We start from the raw sequence: 21,604 nt of genomic DNA on the forward strand, positions 1-21,604 counted from the left end.
ATAATAGCCATCCTAACAGGTGTGAAGTGGTATCTTACTGTGTTTTTGATTTGCATTTTCCTAATTATTAGTGACATTGAGCATCTTTTCATATACCTGTTGGTCATTTGTATATCTTCTTGGGAAAAACGTATGTCCAAGTCCTTTGCTCATTTTTAAATTGGGCTATTAGGTTTTTTGCTGTTGAATTATTGGCATTCCTTATATATTTATAGGAATTAACTATTGGATATATGATTTGCAAATAACTTCTTCCATTCCGTAGGTTGCCATTTTATTTTATTTTATTGATTGTTTCCTTTGTTGTGAAGCTTTTTAATTTTATATTGTTCTACTCTGCTTTTCTTTTGCTTTTGTTGCCTATACTTTGGTGACATACATGAATCATATTTGTAAGTTGCTTATTTATTTTCTCTTGCAAAATATTTCCTGATTTTAAATTCTAAAAGCAATTTATAATGTAGATCTTTTATTTAAGAGTCAGCATAAAAACTAATGCCTTAAACATTTTAGAAACATTACCCAAGGAACTTACTGAATGTTAAAGTTGATACCACCTGTATACCAAAAGTAATCTTAGAACTACAGTTAATTCAGTCCTGAAGCCTCACAATAGTGAATATTTGGAAAGAACTTGTGGCTAATTTGTCATTTTAAAAAGAGAGATAAATACATTCTACTGCATCTTAATTTCTTTTCAAATATCCCCTTCATCTCTATAATCATTGTTCTCGTTGTACCCCTTATATTTTGAATTGGCAAGGTAATATTTTAAATGTACCCTTTGTATAGAAAAATAATTATATACATTTTTCTTTTTTGTTTAGATATGGAGTATGAAACAAGACAATTGTGTCCATGATTTGCAAGCACATAATAAAGAAATTTATACTATCAAGTGGAGTCCAACAGGGCCAGGGACAAATAATCCAAATGCCAACCTTATGTTAGCAAGGTAATATTTCTGTTTTACTCTTCCTTTAATGAGTCTTCTACAAATAAACCTTCTAATAGGTATGACAGAAAATTAGGGAAGATTCCAGGAAATGGGAGTGTGTCCTGCAAGTAATATTTTTTTAATGGGAACTTTTAAACAGTTTTATTATTTCAGGTCATAATGGATTTTTTTTTCCCTTTGGAGATGTCACATATTTCTAGTGATATCAAATATTGATTAAAACCTAAGTAATGCGGCACAGTGCAATAAAGTTTCTTCAGCATTTAAAAAAAGATAAGTTAAAAATATAGTCAATAGTTCAAAACCAAGGATCAATATAAAGGAATTATTTAAAGAGGAAAGGAATACAGTGAATTAGCTCATTTATGTCTTCCAATTCAGGGACTTGGAGATGTCCTTAAAGCTGCCTTTTCTCATGTATAGATTTGTTTCCATAACACACTTCCTAGCAGCCCAGTTCGCTCCTCATGAAGAATTTGTGCCTAGTTATTAGGAATGGCTGACTGCTGTAGGTTGTGGGTGGGGCTGAGAGTATTTTATTACTTATAAAATCATATTTTTTCCTCCCTTGTCAGTGCATCCTTTGATTCTACTGTTAGATTATGGGATGTAGACCGAGGAATTTGCATCCATACTTTGACAAAACACCAAGAGCCTGTGTACAGTGTAGCTTTCAGTCCTGATGGCAGGTATCTGGCAAGTGGTTCTTTTGACAAATGTGTGCACATCTGGAACACACAGGTATGTCTGAGTTATTTAAATAGTCAAGTAAATACTCTTATATTTAGTAAGAAGCATTAGCCTGTACAAATATTTCTTTTCCTCTTTGGTTGTCATTCCTTTTGTGGCATTAATTCAGTTCTCGGGTTTTAAATTAGTATTTTTTCTTTTTAATTTACAGCTAAGCAAAGGTTAAAACCAGCTGAAGTTATATTTCATAATACAGACCAGCATTTAGAAATACTTTAGATTCTTTGTTTTTTCCCAACAGTTTTGTAGACATAAAATGTGAGAGTTAGGATGCGTTTATTAAATAATATAATGTTATAATTTTCTAAAATAATTGTCTTTGAAAGAACTATATATGAACATTTTTAAAAATGTACTAAAGGACCAGATTTTATGGCTGAACACAATGATTTATCAGAATAAACTTAAAACTGTACTACCTTCTTAGGGACAGTGCTGTAGAGAGCCTTTCCTAAAAGTGGAGAAAACAGCCTGTTGCTTTAGTTTTTTTATCTTCTTAGTATTTTAGTTTAATGGTCCAGGTGCTGTTAATTTAATAGCAGCCACTTGACTCCCCTTGTTCCTCCTCTTCAATGATCAAGTTCTTTGCTGGCTGCAGCACGGACATAATAAGTTATTGTGGTCTGTTGCTCTCTGTGTAGGTCACCATCACAGTTAGTCACGCTATTTTGCATAAATCATCATTTTCAAATACTATCGTTCATTAAGTTATACATTCGAATGGTCCTAAAAGAAACCCAACAGCACTATAAAAGGTATATGCTACAAACTCTTGCTCCCATGTCTTTCTTAATCCCCTACAGGCAACTCTTTTTATTAGTTTCCCTTTCATTCTTCCTAAGTTTTTCTTCATGTGTGTGACTAAAAGCATTATGATTCTTTCATTTTATACTTTCAGTGTTTTATTTTTTCATTTACTTTTCTAACTCCCTTAGAATTGATTTTTATATGTGGTGTGAGGTAGAGATCTAATTTTATCTTTCTACATGGATAACCAGTTGTCTTGCACTATTTATTGCCTCCTTATTGTTTCATAATACCACTGCTTTCATATGTCAAGTTCTTGTGTGGTTTATTCGTAGATTCTCTTGCATTCCATTGATATACTTGTATATATACCTGCATCATTAGCAAAGTTTTAATAACTAACTTTATAAGTCCCCCTAATTAAGTCTTTTTTTTCATTAAAGTTTTATAATTTTTTTATAAAGATCCTTTTTCCTAATTCTGAGGTGCTTTATGGATTTTATTGTGACCATGAATAGCATCTTTATAAAAACATATTCCTTTTACTTAGTAGATGTTGCTTGTGCTTGGATTTTGGCATATTCATAGTGAATCTATTAACCTTTCTGTGCTCTCTTCTAATAGTTTATATTACCCTTGACTTTCCTTTCATGTTAATCTTTCTGTCGTGATTGAATAGCAACAGCTTATTAAATATAGCCTATAGATAATCTGTTGTATACATTTTCAGTCACTCCATTGTGAGAGAATCAATTTAAATGAAATTTGGGTATAGGACCATAGCATTCTAATGGAAGACGCTGCTAGGTTTTTAAGGGCATTTGAGCAACTATCCATACTATTTTGTATCACTGTTGTGTATCAAAAATATTTTACTTTTTTTCTTTTAAGTTTGAAAATAGTAAAATGCATCTAGTGAGTTTTTGGTGCAGGAGAAAGTCTTTTTTTTTTGTAATATTTACATCTAGTTTTTCCTTTCATCACTCAGATGATATGTTACTTAAGCATTTGACAGGTCATTTGTTGACGTCTGGTCTGGACATACATATAGATCTCTTGGCCTTTGTTAATGTCCTAACTCTGGCTTGTTGACTATGCTGTTTTGGTTCAATTATAGATTAATTCAAGCTTAAAAATTGGTAAGTACTTTTGAAAGAAAGTTTTTGTTTTCTTAAACCCCAAAGTTGACGGTCCTGTAGGTTTTACTTTCTATGTATCAGCAGATTTTAGATGTTGTTGGTGCCACTCCTTTCTCTCGTACTTCTCTTCTAATTGATCATAGATCCTGAAGACCTATACTCACACTTTTTCATTAGTCTCTTAAATTGTTAGAAATTTTAGGGAGGAAAAACAATTTAAAATTCAGTAGAACCTTCCCAACGTGATAAGCTATAGCAGTGCATCTATGGTTTGTACAGTATTACTGGACTGACTTTGAAGAGAAAAGCAAGGGAAAACAGTCTTCCACCTCAGGGATTAACTTAGGGTTAGTTGTCTGGATGGGTGTTTACAAGGTACGTGTCTTGCTGCCACGTTGTTTTTAGATAGATCTGCTACCTCTAGTTTGACTTTTCAGGTCACTTTTCAGCTGAAAACCAGAAGCACATTTTTCATTGTTTTCCAATTTCTCACAGCAGAACCTTTAACCTTTTTCCTGTTGAATGAATGGTTTCTTAGGAGAATACATTTTTTACTGAATTTTAATTACTCAGTGGCAGCTGAATGAGTTTTGTTTCCATTGCTGAAGGAATAAAATAATTTAATTATATTTATGATTCAGCTAAATTGATAATGAAAGTGTTAGTGTTCCTGATTGTACTTAAAAAAAAAAATTTATATCACCTTTCAAGAATAATGTATGTATATTCCTTTAGCTTTTTTATAATTCCTATAGCTTAGACTGCTACTCAGTAAACATGGAGAAACCAACACACTTATACTGAATTGTCTTTACTGGTTTATTGTACTTCTTCTTGAGGGCGTTTGCCAAAGAAATTTCTCCAGTATTAAAACTGAATGTGTGTGTGTGAAGGATCTGTTGAGAGTAGACTAGTGTTATCTTTTTATAAGAGGATCATGATATCACATTTTAGTATTTTAGAACTTGTATTTATTTTGGAGTTGAAATTAAACGCTACCTCTTATTTCTAGAAATAAAGCCATATAATATTTTTACCTCAATATTTGGACTTATAACAGTATATGGTATTTTTAAGATTCTGTTTTCATTTTTTTAGACAGGTGCTCTAGTTCACAGCTATAGGGGAACAGGTGGAATTTTTGAAGTTTGCTGGAATGCAGCAGGAGACAAGGTTGGAGCCAGTGCATCAGATGGTTCAGTAAGTATAATACAGTGTTTCCGAGGGGGCGTACGTGCCTGTGTGTGCGTGCACGTGCGTGTGTGAGAGAGAGCACACGGTGAATAAATGTGGCTTCTGCTACTTTCAAAATAAATTTTGTGACATGATATTGATATTTTTTGTTTACTAAAGGCTATATACTTTTCATACTCATTCAAATAATATAAACAAAATTTAGGCTATCTTTACCAGAAAAGTGTCTTCATAATTAAGAAACGGGACAGTTATTTTTAAAATAAACCTTCATTAGTGAAATTAAGTATAGCAGCATACCACTCTGGGAGAGATTTGAATTTTCAGTGCCTATTTTTACCTTCTTTTCCCTGCAGAAGAGTGTTGGTGGCCCAGGGAAGGGGGAATAGAGGCAGTTGAGTCTTACAGTGAGGAATGTGTGATACTGAGAGACTTTCAGGATGAGGTTGGCCAACGCTTTACAGAAATATTAGTATGGCTTCCAAAGTTCTGAAAGCAAAAGGAAGATGGAAAGGGTGTAGCCATTAGCTGTTTACTGTAGTATCTTTTAAGATCCCAGAGATAAGGAAGTGGTCTATTTTGAGCATATATTTTCTACTTTTTAATTAACAGAGAACAAATTTTCATATTTTTAGCCATGGTTCTTCCTCTGTACTATTAGCCCATGGCTGTTTCCTCCAGCTACTTTGACAGTTGGTATGATTTCTGTTGGTTAAGTGCCCGTTGCCATGATGACTATTGCTTTACCAGTTTTGTGAACTTGGAACTAAGAAATAGATTCCATACTCTATAGAAACGTTAAGCTAAAAGTGTACGATGAAATTCTTAACACACTGGTTGATTATTTTAATTTCTTGCAGGTTTGTGTTTTAGACCTTCGGAAATAGCGCTACTAGTTGGAAGCCATGGACCGACTATGAATGTGTACATAGCCAAAATGACTGTCCCTGACCCACGTACTGCTATAGTCCCACTTGAACCATGGCCAGTCCACTACAGCCAAATCTAAAAGAAATATATACAAACAGTGTATATAAACAAAATTGCACCCTGAAGATGACAGAATTTTGTCACAGCTTGTGAATTCTGTTCACCAAGTGCTGGAATCTAATCTGCTGTGCCCCTAAAATAGCATTTAGAAGTTTTGGATGTGAAAACAGAAGAGAGAAAGAAATATGCATTATAAAAGCAGCCCATACATGTACCAGTTTTGGATACTATGACAGCCTTGTTTCTCCCCTTTGAATCAGCAGACACCATGGATTATATTCTTTTTTTCCCTTCAGTAGTCGAGCAGTTTGTATGTACAGAGAAAATGGACTTAAAAAAAAACTTGCAGCAGTAGTTTGTTCTTGCTTTTAAACTTTGTTTTTGGTTTAGTTTATGGATGCATGAAGTAAGGGAGTGAATCAGTTTCTTGTTTATATTTTTTTCACCTTTAAACAAAAAAAAATCTTAAAAATATTTTAATGCATTCTTTTGAAAAGATAAATGTTTGGTACATTTTATGGCTCCCAGAGCATATATCAATTGGTGCATGTTGTGGAAGGGGAAATTGGAAATTAAATGAAAATATATGACTTGGGTCACGTCAATCTGTAAGACACATCAGTAAAAGGGTATTATGCTCTGGTTTTTTTTGTTTGTTTCATTTTTTTGTTTGTTTTTTGGTGATGTGGCTTAAATGCGGTAGTTTCTTTTTTGGGACATATTTCTGCCAATTAAAGACTAGAAGGGCACAAAATTTTTTTTAAATACCATAGAGAAGATACATAAAAATAAAATCTTCTGATGTTTTGTAGCCATAACTAAATTATGGTTAAAATGTGCACTATTGTTAAAAGGAGCAAAGTAGATTTGGGTTTTTTTGTTGTTTGTTTATTTGTTTTGCTTTGTTTTTTAAGAGATTAAACTGTTTCTGGATAAGGATTAGCTTCTCAAAGTGTCCATCATTCTGTGTAGAAGCTTAAATATGTAATGTAACCAAACTCCAGTATTAAAAATCTCTCATGTTATTTTTCTTTATACAAAGCAAGATAACGGCATATAACACTGCCATTACATGGCAAAATGTTAGCTACCTTAGTTTAAAAACAATCTTTAAAACAAAAGACTTGCTTCAAGGTATTTTTAAATAGCAGTGATTCCGATTTATTTTTTTTTTTAAGTATAATTGCACTAACCTCCCTGCTGCTTTGATTCTGCATTTGTGGTACTTGTGACTACATTTTTTTTCAAATATTGATAGATTTAAGCTGCTATTTTTTTTTCTAATAATCACTACTATATCATGTCTTTTACTCTGTTCATAATATCAAGTATTTTCTTATCTAGGTATCAGATCAAACCTCCTCTTGTGCTCATGCAACTAAAAACTAAAACTTACAGAATTTACAAATGATAGCATGGGTCTGTGTTTATATGTGTGATTAACAGGTTTGTCATGATTAAGGTAAGAATCAGAAGTGTCAATTTTGAAGAGAATAGTTGTCAAATTTATATTTCCAAGATTTCAGTTAAGGAATCACTTATTATATCCAACAGCAAATTTATAACACTATTTCTGTCACTAATTATTTTGAGGCCTTTATTACTAAAATTTTAACCTGTGTTTTAAGTAGAAACGGATTTAACCCAAGTAATGCAGCTTTGATTTTCAGCATTTGTTGTTTTGCTATTTTTACAAAGCAGCATTGATTGAAGCAAGTCTTGGTTTTACTAAGGTAGGATAGCATTTGCTATTGGTAAAGAAAATTAATATACTTAATTCCATAATACATTGTTATATGTACCCCAGTTGTTGTTAGTGGGCACTATGATACTGTAATAATATTTTTAAAATTTACATCCAGAAAGGCAGTCATTCATGATGGTTTTGTGCCAGCTGTTTTTAGGGTTTTGGATCATATTATAGATATTTAGAACTATTACCCTGTGACTTATGTAGGAAACCTAATATGCTGAGTATCTGGCACTTGAAATCCTGCTTTTATTGCTGGAGGTCCACATCTGTGGTTGACCTCTGTTGTTGTTTTAAAAAAATAAATAAAAATAAAAAAATCTGTGCAATAATTTTTAAATGTGCTCCCAGGAATAGACACAAATGTTTTGAGTATGTTTAAGCTGCATTTTCCTTTAGCGATGCATTTGTCAATTGCACTGAATTTAAATCTGAAAGTCAGAGGTGATTATTGATAGTACTTTTGTATTTTGATATGGACAATTTATTCATTTGCATACAGTTATTGACTTTTTTTCCCAGCTGATTAAAAGATAGTCAATAAGTTCTGCAATATAGCTGCCAAAATAGACAGCTACGTTTTTATGGTATTGTCAGCTTTTCTGTTTTTTTTTTTCTTTTTTAAAAAAAAATCTTTTAGTAGCTATTTTACTTAAGCATAATAGCCACAATAGGACATATAAAAGATTATAAATACAGAGCTTTATTATCCTGATGTCTTGGGTCTTTTAAGTATAAACTTTATCTGGAAGGTATCCATTTTGTAGGCTTGGGTTCTTCATGAGCATACAATTGTTTATTTTTGCTGCTGTTCTCAACATCATCATTGCCTGCTGATGTGCCACGATGCTGCTCCAGTAGACAAAAATCAGATTGCCTCTAATGTAAGCATAACATGACTGTAAGAGACCAATTTTCACAGCCTGTAAAGTTCTATATTTGAGATTCTTGTTCATTTTTCCTTCTACTTTTTTTCCTAAGAACTTATTCCTGAAGATCACCCAGTGATTTTCTGTGGTATTCATTGTATATCATTGTTGTATAGGCTACTGTAAGAAACTTATCATAAAGAAAAATAGGAGGGAAAACTTGAAGGACTAGAATACTCATCAATTAAAATAGAATAAAGAGCAGCTGTCACTCTTAAACATCATAAAGGAATATCTTTTTTCTTCTCCATGTAGGAAATCCCGTAAGTTCTTATATGTGTTCCAATCCCCATATCTTATCGTTGATCAGGCACCATCATTGGCTTTCAAATGACTTTTAGAAGTGGTAACCTATATTTCCTAATAGATCTTAGAGTGTATTGAATTCTGTTTTAATTAATTATTCTCTAGGTAAGTATGTTTTAGGATTAAACACCTTTTACAGATAACTGAAAGTGCCTCCTTTTGTGGTGTAAAAAACAAATTATGGTGCAAAAAGTAATCATTAGGTTGAATTACATGAAGGTTTTTTGCTTTTCGACATATAAAAATGTCAAGAGAAAGGCCAAAGATTTGTACATTTTCACTTATAAAGCACTCCTTTTTTCCTTAAACTTCTTTCTGTCAAATTAGATTTAATGATAGAGTACTATTTTTAAGGAGCTGTTTATGTAGAATGATTTTGTTACGAGTAATGTAAACTATTATTGAGTAGAGGCCTGAGGAGGAGTATGCATTTTTGCTATTTAAAGGAATCACAAATGACCATCCTTATGTAAGCAGAGGAGCAGAAAAATAAATTTCAAATACAGAGCTATTTACTCAAGACAGTTTTCGTTTTCTTCAGCACATTGTACATTTCTATAGACCCCACGCTTTTTCTCACATGCAAAGGATAGTCCTTGCATTGGATGAATTACTGTTGACAGTCCCCACAGAAACCCTATTTCAGTGGACCAACATTGTGGCATGGCAGCAAATGCCAACATTTGGGGGAATAGCAGCAAATCTACAAGAGACCCTGGTTGGTTTGTGGGTTTTTTGTTTTTTTTTTCCCCTTTTGAATCAGCAGGGATGGAAGGAGGGTAGGGAACTTATGAATTACTCCTTCTGGTAGTAGCTCTGAAGTGTCACATTCAATATCAGTTGTTTGTTTGTTTTTAACATGATTCTAGTTAATGTAGGAGAGAGAGAGAAAAAAGAGGAAGTGTTCACTTTTTTAATACACTGATTTAGGAATTTGATGTCTTATACCAGTAGTTCTGAAGTATTAATAGCATTCTTTATTTCTGCCTTTACGTTGACAGTGTTGAAGCAGGGTGAATAAGGCTTCCCCCCCTCCCCCCCGTAAGCTGTTTCATGATGTTTTCTTTGGAGTTTCTGGATAAGTTAAAGAAAACATTCTGCATGTTGTATCTAGTCTAATGTACTTATCCATCTCGTTAAAAACAAAAACAGACTGCATTTTGTAGCTCTGTAATCCCCAAATACAGAAGTAATTTTCTTCTTTCCTGACTTTGACATTTATCTATAATGTTCTAATTTTGATTTTTACAAATCCTTTGGGTCTAATTCTGTGAGCCTACCTATAGCACTGGATTAAAATGTCTGCATCATTTCTTTAGTTATCCAGTTAACTTTAAAACTGTTGTAAAAGTGTAAACCAGCCCATGACAGTTTTTTGTACATGTTAAAGAACTTTATTGTTCAGTTTTCATGATTATTGTGTAAGGAAGACTGATTATAGATGTTCTATGCTGTCCTGGACCATGTTAATTACACTTATGATGTCTTTTGGTTCCACATCACAATGATTTGTCCCCAATGACCCTTTTATCCTTTCTAGGCACATTTTTTTGTTGTTGTTGTTGTTGCAGTTTCCCTTTGCATTGTATTGCTTTGACAACTGTAATTTGAATCAGATCTGAAAGAGGTCCAGAATAAAATATATTTTGATATTATGTTGGCTGTGTACATATATAAAACCTTTGATAATCTATGTAGTTTGTATAGACTATTTAGTCAAGTAAAGAGAGAGGGATGCTATTTCTTGTTTACAATTTCTTGTTTACATTTTAATTGCATTTACTTCTCCAGTGTTCTATTGTAGAATAAACTTTTTTGCTCTAAGTTAGTTTTCATAACATATAACATGCCTGTTCTCTCCCATACTGGTGTTACCAATTATAACAACTGCCATCAGAATCTAAAGGACGGTTTTCATAAATACAGTTTGCCAAGATATGTACATTAAAGTAAACCCATAGATAAAATTACAAATTTTACTATTTTATTACTTCTCGGAGGAGATAAGATTTTTTAAATGAAGGGATTATTTACTATTTTTATTAAAGAATAATAGAGCATTTAGTCAGCTAAGGAATAGGAATTACTTTTGAATTATTTTGAAAAATCAATATTGTATTTAGAGGACATTGTTTCACAAATTCAAACTGAAAGAGACCTCAGATTCATTTGCTTAGCATGCAGTTGAGCACAAAACAATATGTTGAAGATTTTTAGGGCAGGATGCTCAACTTCTTTAATGACACAGTTTTCTGCATATAAACTTACTATGATGTAATAATTTTCTTCCTTGGCTAGTAGCTTATGTTGCTAATGAACCTTATAATCTATTAGGAAAGATAGTAGGCCCCTTCCAGTTTTAATTACTCCCAGCTCCTGTAGAGTTACTTAGAGACTTTTTGAAAGAATCATTGATCATAGTTGTTTTGTTTTGATTTGTTTTGTTTTGTAAAAGCTTGTATTCTCCAAGCCTTTTACCTTTCCCTTCCATTTCCTTAAGCAGAAACTAATACAGGCATAGCCTTGTCATGTTTTATTAAATGATAAGCTACTGCAGTTGCTAGAACTTTTTGACAGGCTTTGATTTTCAGAGGGTTAACTTTTATTGCATGGCATAGATTGTTATAATAATATTCTGCATTTTACACTTGTTCAAAAAGTATCGGTCTACTAAGGATTATAATCCATAAAGCTTGAGGTAAAGCTGAAATCAATTCGAGTAATCATAGAAGGGGTTATTTTTAATTTCATAGCTTTTATACTTTACAGTAGATCAGATATCTTACCTATGATAATACATAGAACATCAGATTAAAGTTCACTGTTTCCTCAGTATATTCATTTGCAAAATGCAGTGGAGGAAAAGACACTATGGACAGTAGTTTTATGGTGCTTTCTCTCTGCTGTACCAAAGTGCTCTGTCAACAATGAAATGTTAACCCTATGCTACTTTATCTGCATGTTTCTTCTCAAATGTCATATTCAATGCTATTTGTCCTAACTTGTAATATTTTTGTATTAAATTTTTTAGGAGTTCCTTGTAATTTCTTTATAATTTAAAATATATTAAACACAAAGTGTTTAGTAAAGTACAGAAGACAATTATTAATGTTTCTTGGTTGTTGGGTTTGTATGATCAATTGTGCAAACAATTCACATTTTAAGAATTAGGACAAGTGGGTCTACACAGAAAAGGATACCACAATTCTATTTAAAAACAACAACAACAACAAACTTAGTATGTTATACTAATCCAATGTCAGAATGGGCAGCTTTAAGAGATACTGCACTACCGGGAATATCAAAAGCATAGGTTGGAGAGCTACTGGGCAGGACCACTGTGGAGGAATTGAAGCACTGAATAGATAGATACCTCAAATAGTAAAATGTTTGAATTAAAAACCCAGTCACATTGAACTCAGTCTGAGAGAAGACAGTTGAAAACATCAGCTTCCAGAATCTCACGTGTTCAAATTAGGAGGTTTTGAAAAATCTACACATTGTCGGGTACTTTTTCACATAAGCTTTTATTGACTTAGTTTATATATACTACTCGATTACTCAGGTTAATTACCTGACTTTCGAACTTGAATACCTACGGAGCAGTATCCCTCAGTAAAGGACAAGGAATAGCTAAAACTAGCAGAAATGGAGAGGCGCATATTTAGCATGGCTATCATAATGAAGGCCTAGAGTCATCAAATAATTCAAACAGTTTAATATGACATAAAAATGTAGCTGTGTAATATGTTTTTAAAGATTTCCAGTGAAGTGGTTGAGATATTTTAGTGTATGGAAATAAAAAGTTTGAAGTTCGACAAATACGGTGTTGAAGTTAATAAAGTCTTATGGTAGACTAAATTAGAGGTAAGTAATTAATTTTACTTTTTAAACAATGTTGATTAATCTAGAGTCCGTTACAACTCTTTAACAACTAAAGTTAACTAAACTTAACCTACTGGCTAATGTGATGGTATTAGGTATGTGTGCGTTTTTCAGTGCTTGTTTGTATGCCCTAGATAACGGGTGGGGAAGGAAGGGGTTGTGTAATTGGCATACTGTATGTTACAAAGTGCATGCTCATAAAGAAATTGAAAAATGGTGAACTCCCATCTCCAAACTCCCAACCAATTCCTCCTCAGTGGTATCCACTATTAGCACTTTGGTATGTGTCCTTCCAAACATTTTTAATACATACTTTAAAAAATACGTCAGTGAGATTGTAATATTCATTGGTTTCAGAAACTCACCTTTTCAGTGAAATCATCAGGTGCTTTTGTCCTTACCAGTAAAATTATTTCCCTGTACCATAGAGGTTACAAGCATGAATTCTGCCTGACTGTCTGGGTTGAGTCCCAACTCCACTATTTATTAGCTTCCTGGTTTTCCCACCTGTAAAATGGGGCTAGTGGTATGAGGTAGGATTAAAATTAACATATTTAAAGCCTTTAGAGAATAGTGCCTGGTTGTATAAAGCATAGTATATGCTACCATTATTTTAATGTTTAATGGTTGTGTTGTAGTATCAGCACCTTAATTTAACTAGCCCCATGATATATGTTTACTTAATCACTGTTTACTATTATAAACAATGGTGTAGTAAACATATTTGTGCCTTTGTAGGGTAAACGCAATAGTTGATTCTAATGTACACCCCTGGTTAATAGGCACTTTCAAAGATTTACCACTCACCCATTTTCTGGCATCAGATGAATCTCTTATTTCAAAAGGAGTTATTCAGGAATTTGTAGAAGGGCAATCTTGAGGAAAGTGCTTTGAATGTTTACTCAGTGTGCATACAGGAACAAGAGAATAATTTAGAGCAATAAATGACAATTGTTGGGCAGCAGTTAGCAGAAAACTAATTTTTTAAGCCTGTGTTACTAGTCATTAAATGTTAAAGATACAATTAAGTTTTGGTAAACATGGAAGAAAATATTTCTGCCACAGAGCACAATTCAATTATATACGTAATGGAACTACCAGAATGTTTAATGGTAGTTCGAAGCTAAATTCTTAGTTCACATGCTAGAGCAGACGTTTTTTCCTGGGGCTTTCTTAAATGCCATTTTCATACAATTTACCTTCTCAAGTCTTGGGACCTCTTTTGTTACTTAAGCAAATATTTTTTGGTTGAATATCTAGTATGTCCCAAGAAGTGTGTTTACCACTGTATATATAATAGTAAGCAAGAAAAAAAGAAAAGGTTCTGTGAAGTATTATAAGAACATTAAATGCTGTAACAGCGAATTAGTTCGTTGAAGCCTCTGAAATTGCTGTTTTTCGAAGTCAAAAACTGCTACATGCTGGCAATGTCAAAAGGTTCAACTTAATCCCCGGCACTGTGTTTGTAAATGTAAGGGGTACCTACCAGCTTGGGGTGTTGACTCCTTAGACCAGAAGGACTCACCTGGCTATATATATCCCAGGACACCCAACATGGCCTCTCTGATCCACACTGCACTTGCAATTACTTGTTTTATGTTCGTCTTCTAGTGGTCGCTATAATTTAAATTGTATTTACACTTCCATTTATTACCTTAAACAATGTCCATTGATTCCTTACCTTGAAAGGCAGAGAAATTAAGCACTTCGTCCTTCCTCACCTCAAGAGATTTGTTAGGATTTCACTCATTAAAGATGATAGCCATATTTCTGCTGTTACTGTTGTAACAGGAACTCTTAGATGTTGGAAACTTGGGCCAATCACTGTGTGTCTGCTCAAACCTCACCCAGGTGTCCAAAAGCAGTTACAAGAGACAGTATATGAATCAAAACGTCTCATGAATATCTACATGAGCTTCTGTCTTCCAGTTCAGCTCTAGAGAGGTTGGTTTGGAGTTTTTGTGCTTTAGGGCTTTGCTACCACTCAGAATGTAGCCCACCAACCTTACTTGGAAGCTTGTTAGAAATCATCTCAAGTATCACCCCAGGACCTAATGAATCAAGCTGCGATGTAACAGGATCACTTTTTTTTTTTTTCCATGCGAGTCAAACTGGCAACCTTGCTGTTAAGAGCGCACACTCTATCCACTGAACCATCCAGGCGGCAGCCCGACTCAAGGTGCCAAGTTCAGTCTCAGTTGCGGGTGGGCGTAGCCACCATCCCATGCATGAGTCAAACCAGCAGCCTTGTTGTTACGAGCACACGCTCTATCCACTGAGCCATCTGGGCGGCAGCTCAGTTCAAGGTGCTGAGTTCAGTCCTAGCTGCGCACAGGTGGGCGTAGCCCACCATCCAGCAGGCAGTCGTGTTGTTAAGAGCATGTGCTCTCACCAGCTGAGCCATCCTGCCACCTGTTGGCAGCTCAGCAGCAGCTCAGCTCGGGCGAAGCTCACTGGCCCATGTGGGAATCGAACCAGCGACCCTGTTGCTCAGAGCTCGTGCACTTAAGCAAACTTGTAACCAACTGAGCCACTCGGCCGGCCCCTAACAGGAACACCTTTAATTTAAAAAACTCTTATTTAAGTTGTGATCATGTCTCTTCCTGTTGCTCTGTTGAGCCTTGCTGCAGGCCCAGTGAAGGTAGTGATCAGGACTGTCCAACAGCACCAATCTGCACTGTTGTCTGATTTTTTTCTCAGTAGTATGCTCAGCAGGCCTGAGGGAGGAGGGTGTCGGGGCGATCGAGACAAGCAGGGTTTCTCAGAACAAAGAATTAGCACTAAGTCCTCCCAGGACATGGGGCCCTTTAGTCAGGATACACCTGCAACAGGTGTGGGTAACACTTGTGAGGAAGCTCAGGTTTCTGGTGTCTAGGAAGGCTTCTATGTGTCTGAACATGACCCAGTTTGAAGGAAGGTGGCTGGCTTAAGTGTGCCTGGTGTGTATACTTCCTGGGAGGAATTAGAAGCTCTCCCGCAATGAGAGGGCCTGTCAAAGGGGTTACAGTTATGGTTGCTCAGAATTGTCAGTGAAAAATTGTGGCAATGCCGATGGGGAGGGGGTTGGGGGGCTGTAGAATAGAAGCTGTCAGGGAATGGGGGTGTTCTGGTCCGTAATTGTGAATGTAAGTGGCTGAGGAAGCTCTGTCTCCTGCATTCAATCACATTCTTATCTAGCCACTCTGAGATACCTGTACCTCCTGTGCTACCTTCTCCCCTTTATTCTTGCAGTGGCCTCTTCCTGGAATGCCTTCTCCCCTCCCTCATTTGCTTAATTCTTAGTTGTTAGATTCAATCAACTCATCTGCTCCTGGAGAGGCAGGTGACTCACCTGCTCATTGCCCGCCTCCTTCCTTCGCCCCCCCCTCCTCTGTGAGGTGCCCCTCCTGCTCTCCGAACCCCCTAGACATAGCTGTGGTCACAGCATTGCTTCCTATCTGCCCTTACTAGGCTGAGTTCCTGAAGGGTGAAACCTATCTATCGGACTTCTCTCGGGATCTGCAGGGCTTAGAACAGTGCCTGGAAAATAGTAGTTTGATTAATACACGGTGCTGACGAGGGGGAAGGCACTCCCAGAGAGAAAACTAAAGATGAGGAGGTGATACTCAGTGATAAAAGCACCATCTCGTCTATGGATGTAAGCTTGAGCAAGTTACTTCACATTTGACATCAGTTTCTTATCTGGAAGAAATACCAGTAAGATATCTCAATTTTGAGGTGGTTTTAAGAGTTAGCAGTCATATAAATAAGCCCAGTAAGTGGAATAATCAGATTTTCATACATGGCATGATTATTGCTACTATTTTTACTGTTAAAAACGTCACAGAGAACACTTGTGTTACACATAATTTGTTGAAAATATTGGTTGTAATTAGATTTACAAAGCACTACTTTTATGAACATGAATGTGGAAATAGTTTATTAATAAACTTATTTACAACTATATTATTGTGTTATGATGGGACATCCTAGAATATCTAACTGCATGCCTCCTAGTTGGGTGATAATGACATGAGTGTGTGGCATCACTTCCCTTGTGCTACTTTCTCTGTATTTTTTTGTCTTGCCCTTAGTCTCCACTACATTTTTTTGTGCATTGTCAGGAATTGGAAAATGCACTTTTAAAAGCAACTCTGTGCCAAACATCCATTTTGTAATCTATTATTTATAGAAAAACATCAGAAACTGCATCAATATTAAGAACCAACGTTCTAAAGTTCTATAGTGTTTCACATTTCATTTTCTTTGGGCTTCTATTTCAATTATCTCACTTAGACTTCAATTTTGAAACATTAATCAAGGTCAAAGTATCACTCTTGTGTGTGTTTGGTTACCTTTGTCTTTCCATCATAGACGTTTTGTTCTATGTAATTTTTTTTTTCTTATGGTAGCAATACATGCTCATTTTAGAAAATTTTAAAGTAAGAAAACAGTGGTGAGTGTAAGTAAAGAGAAAAATCACAGATGTAAATTTTATCTAGTTTGAGCAGGATGCTTAAGTGCTGCTAAATATCTGCCTTTAAGCCATTTCAGTGAGGAGTAGGGCATTCTGCTGACTTACATGGGACATGTAGCACGAAGAAGAAAGAGAAAATTGTTACCTTAACTCACTGAGATCTTGGAGTTGTTTGTTATTGTGGTATACTCACTCTCCACCCCTACCTCTGACCCACCTAGATGTTCTCTCTTGTAGTAGTCTGGTAACTACATAATATTCTAGACACTTTACTCTGCACTTATAAACCAGTAAGTTTTAACATAAAAGAGATTGTGCTCTACCTATTTTTGTGTGACTTGATTTTATTTCTCTTGCTATATTAAAACAGCTTTCCATCTCATTTTTAAAAGCAGCTTTATTGAGCTCTGATTGACAAGAAGTACATATTTAAATTGTAGTTTATGTCTATTGACCTATGTTTACATCTGTGAAACAATCAGACTTACAAAATGGACCTATCACCTTCAAAAGTTTCCTCTTGCCCCTTGAACATCCCCCTCTTAGCTCTCCCTGTCCTGCTCCTTCTCAGGCAAACACTGATTTGCTTTCTGTCACTATAAATTGGTTTACATCTTCTAAGATTTTATAAAAATGGAATTATTATGTACTCTCTTTGGTTGGGGGGCAGTCTAGCTTCTTTCATTTTCACTCAGCATAGTTATTTGGAGAGTCATCCACGTTTTATGAATCAGTAGTTCATTCTTTTTTATTGCTAAGTACTATTCTGTTATATGGACATACCATAAATTATTTAACCAATAACCTATTGATGAACATTGGGATGTTTCCATTTCCACTATTTGACTATTGCTAATAATGTTGCTGTGAAAGTTCATGTATAAGACTTATTTGTGTATAAGACATGCTTTCACTTCTCTTGGGTAGATATCTAGGAATGGAATGGCAGGAAAATACTGTTACATGTATTATTTTATTTCCCTAAGAAATCACCAAACTGTTTCCTAAAGTGCTTGTATCATTTACTGTTTAACGTTTCAACCAGCAGCTCATGGAGTTCTAGTTGTTCCATATCCTCATGAACTGGGTATGGTGAGTCTTAAAAAAAAAAAAAGTTTTTTGAATAGTTTAGGTTTACAGAAGAGTTGCAAGTATAGTACAGTAAGTTTCATGTATGTTTTACCCAGCTTTCCCTGGGACTAGTACATTTGGTACACTTATCAAAACTAAGAAATTAGCAGTGACACAATACTTGTAACAAAACTAGAATTTATTCAGCTTTCACCAGATTCACACCAAAGTCCTTCTCTTGTTCCAGGATCTAATCATGGACACCATATTGCATTGAGTCATCATGTCTCCTGGGTCTCCTCCAATCTGTAACACTGTCCGAGTCTCTGTTTTTTGTGTCCCTGCCATCTTTTAAGAAGTGTAATCAAGTGTTTAATAGAATGCATCTCAAGCTAGGTTTGTCCGATGTTTCTTATGATCAGACTGGCATTTCAGATTTTAGGGAATAATATAGCAAAGTTTAAATCTTCTTTTAATCACATCATTCAAGGGGTGCACCATATAAACATGATTTGCTGTTTGTGATAACTGGTCATTTGGCAAAGAAAGTGTCTGCAAGGTTTCTCTACTGTAAAGTTAACTAGTTTTCTTTTTAGACACTTTATTCACTAGAAGCAAGTTACTACTCCCACACTCAAAGGAAGAGAAATTAAGCTCTACCTCCTGGAGGAAGAGTATCAATCTGTGGACATATGTTAAAACCACACAGTAATGAATTGTATCTGGGGGATACTTCAAGGCTATGCAAATATCTTGCCTCCTTTAAGTTTTGCCCTCTAATTTTCACATCCATCAGTGGATCTTGCCTGCAGCAGTTATTACTGTAGTGTTTTATTGGGTTGTCAAAAAAGTCATGACGCATGTTTACAACAGATGGCACTAGTTCATTTTTGGAAGTACTAGAGTCATTCACATCTATGTTATTGCTATGTCATTTGACAGCTGACAGTTCTAGCTTCATTCTAAAAATAAAATTGAGCAATTTTGTTGAGCTTTGGAGATTTTACAAGTTGAAGGTGGAAGACCAAACTGTGCATTTTTGCCATATTTTACTGTTTTATTTCCATAAAGGGAAGAATGTGCGTCAAGCTTGTGAAAAGTTGCATAAAGTTTATGGTGACAATGCTCTACAAGAACGTCAGTGCCAATGATGGTTCACGAAATTCCGTGCTGGTGATTTTTATCTCAACGATGATCCTCGGTCAGGGAGGCCCACCGAGGTTGATGACGACAAAAAAAGGCATCGATCGAGTCAAACCCACGTTACACGACACGAGAGATTGCAGAAACATTGAAGATCTATCATTCAAGCATTCACGACCACCTGAAGAAGCTGGGATCGTTAAGCAAGCTTGATATTTGGGTTCCGCATGAACTCAAAGAAGTTCACTTGACAGCTTATATAAACATCTGCAATATGCTCAGTAAACGTGAGGAAAATGATCCCTTTTTAAAGCGACTAATAACTGGTGATGAGAAGTGGATTGTTTACAACAGTGTGGTGGGCAAATGGTCTTGGTCCCAACGTGATGTTCACCTCAAACGACATTGAAAGCAGACGTTCATCAGAGGAAGGTTATGCTCTCAGTGTGGGATTTTAAAGGTGTATGTTTTTCGAGCTCCTACCAAGGAACCAAAAATCAATTTGAATGTATACTGTCGGCAATTGGACAGTTTGAATGAATCCATCATCCAGAAACATCCAGAGCTTGTTAATTGTAAAAGAGTTGTGTTCATCGCGACAACGCAAGACCACACACAAGTTTCATCACCAATCAAAAATTATTGGAGCTTGGATGGGATGTGTTGCCACACCCACCATACCCGCCTGACCTTGTGCTGTCAGACTTACACTTGTTTCATTTTCTTTAAAACTCCTTGCTTGGTATAACGTTCAATTCAGATGAGGCTGTAAATCAGCACCTTGTTCAGTTTTTCACAAATAAAGACAGGTTCTTCTATGAACGAGGAATTATGAAGCTCACTGAAAGATGGCAAAAGGTTATCGAACAAAACAGGCAATATATCATAGATTGATCTTTGTTCTTCATATAAATAAATGGCCTTTGAAAAACATAGACAAAATACGTCATGACTTTTCCTAAAACCCAATAATCATAATTTTCTATTTCCCTTGTTACTCCTACAATTATGTTTTGGAAATTTGTAAGGAAGACTTTGTTCCTTTTCTCATGTTCATTTGTTTATTTAATCATATCAATATGTGCAAAGTTTGGTAATCCCTAAAACTACCCTCACTTCTGGCATCAACTACAAATTTGGGGACCCCAAGACTACCTTCAGTTTCATAATTCACTGGATGGGCTTGCAGAACTCAGCAAAGCCATGTTCTTCACAGGTATGGTTTTACTATAGCAGATTAAAACCAGCCAAAGGTGCATAGGACAGGGTTCATGAGTAGTCTCTGTTAGGTACATAATATTCTTAGTGGACTTTTAGTTATAGTAAGAGCGTTACAAAGAAACATGAAGGAAGAGAGATCTCCAGACTTCACAGCTAGTGGCTGGGTCTGAGGAGGAAGAGGGAGAGAGAGGGAGAGAGGGAGAGAGACTGACACTAAAAGAATCAAAGGTCTGTGGGTTCCAAGAGCAGAGAAGATCATTTCCTGCTTTCAGACTCTGTTGTGTAGTCCGCCATATTCTGAGAGGAAGAGCACTAAATTGTTTCCAGGCATATGGAACCTATGCAGCTGAACAAAAGATCTTCAGGTACCAAGAAGAGCCTACAACTAGCAGAGAATCTCCAGTTCCAAAGAAGCCATGAATTTAGGGAAAATGTGCTAACCTCTTGTACCAATAAAGGAGTATCTGAAAACCACACCGCTCCCCATGCTGTGGCCTATCAGAAGGCCCTAGAGCTGCAGTGCCTCCCAGGGGAGGAGAGTGGTGGGAGCTTCATAAAGTTCTGGGGTATTTTTCTCTTTGACTTTGTGGAATGGGGTAGACTGGAGATGACTCAGAGTCAGAAATTAAGCTTTGTTAAAAAAAAAAAAATTCTGTGTCTTTAACACTTTGTCACACGGCATTCATGCCTGGTTCTTTGTAGTCAGTTTACCTGAAAGTCATTTATTCTGCCAGAGTTCACAAAGCAAACCTTTTCCACATTCAACTGTATTTAGAAAGAGTAAGAATAAGATTTGTTTTTTTTTATGTGTATCTCTCTTAGCAATCCTATGACAATGAAACTTAGTAAAAAATCTCTACTTGCAGAGTATAATAAAAGTCTAAATGAAATTATACTTTGGCAACCAAATCATTTTGAGACTTTTTAAGCAAACAGTTGTGGTCAGATCCTGGGAGGATATCATCTCAACCTGCTTAAAAATTTCCCCTCTAAAGTCTTAGACTATAACCTGATAACATTTATACAAATTCCTTACTTTCCCTTAAAAGAAATTCACTAAAATTG

General features: G+C 35.4%; 1 protein-coding gene across 6 annotated transcripts in view; it reads left to right on the forward strand.

Annotated features, from left to right (window-relative positions):
* The window catches only part of TBL1XR1 (TBL1X/Y related 1), a 157,131-nt gene extending 145,274 nt beyond the window's left edge, over positions 1-11,857 (forward strand). For 5 of the 6 annotated variants that reach the window (XM_019625492.1, XM_019625489.1, XM_019625493.1 and 2 more), the window contains 4 exons: positions 828-955; positions 1,534-1,699; positions 4,693-4,794; positions 5,649-11,807. In XM_019625492.1, coding sequence (XP_019481037.1) covers positions 828-955; positions 1,534-1,699; positions 4,693-4,794; positions 5,649-5,675 — 423 coding nt within the window. In that variant the 3' untranslated portion in view covers positions 5,676-11,807. Of the gene's footprint in view, positions 1-827; positions 956-1,533; positions 1,700-4,692; positions 4,795-5,648 lie in introns of all 6 variants that reach the window. The other variant, XM_019625488.1, reaches the window with a different exon arrangement.
* Positions 11,858-21,604: the final 9,747 nt, after the last annotated feature.

The sequence above is a fragment of the Hipposideros armiger genome, unplaced genomic scaffold (genome assembly GCF_001890085.2).
Source record: "Hipposideros armiger isolate ML-2016 unplaced genomic scaffold, ASM189008v1 scaffold_631, whole genome shotgun sequence".
Lineage (NCBI taxonomy): Eukaryota > Metazoa > Chordata > Mammalia > Chiroptera > Hipposideridae > Hipposideros > Hipposideros armiger.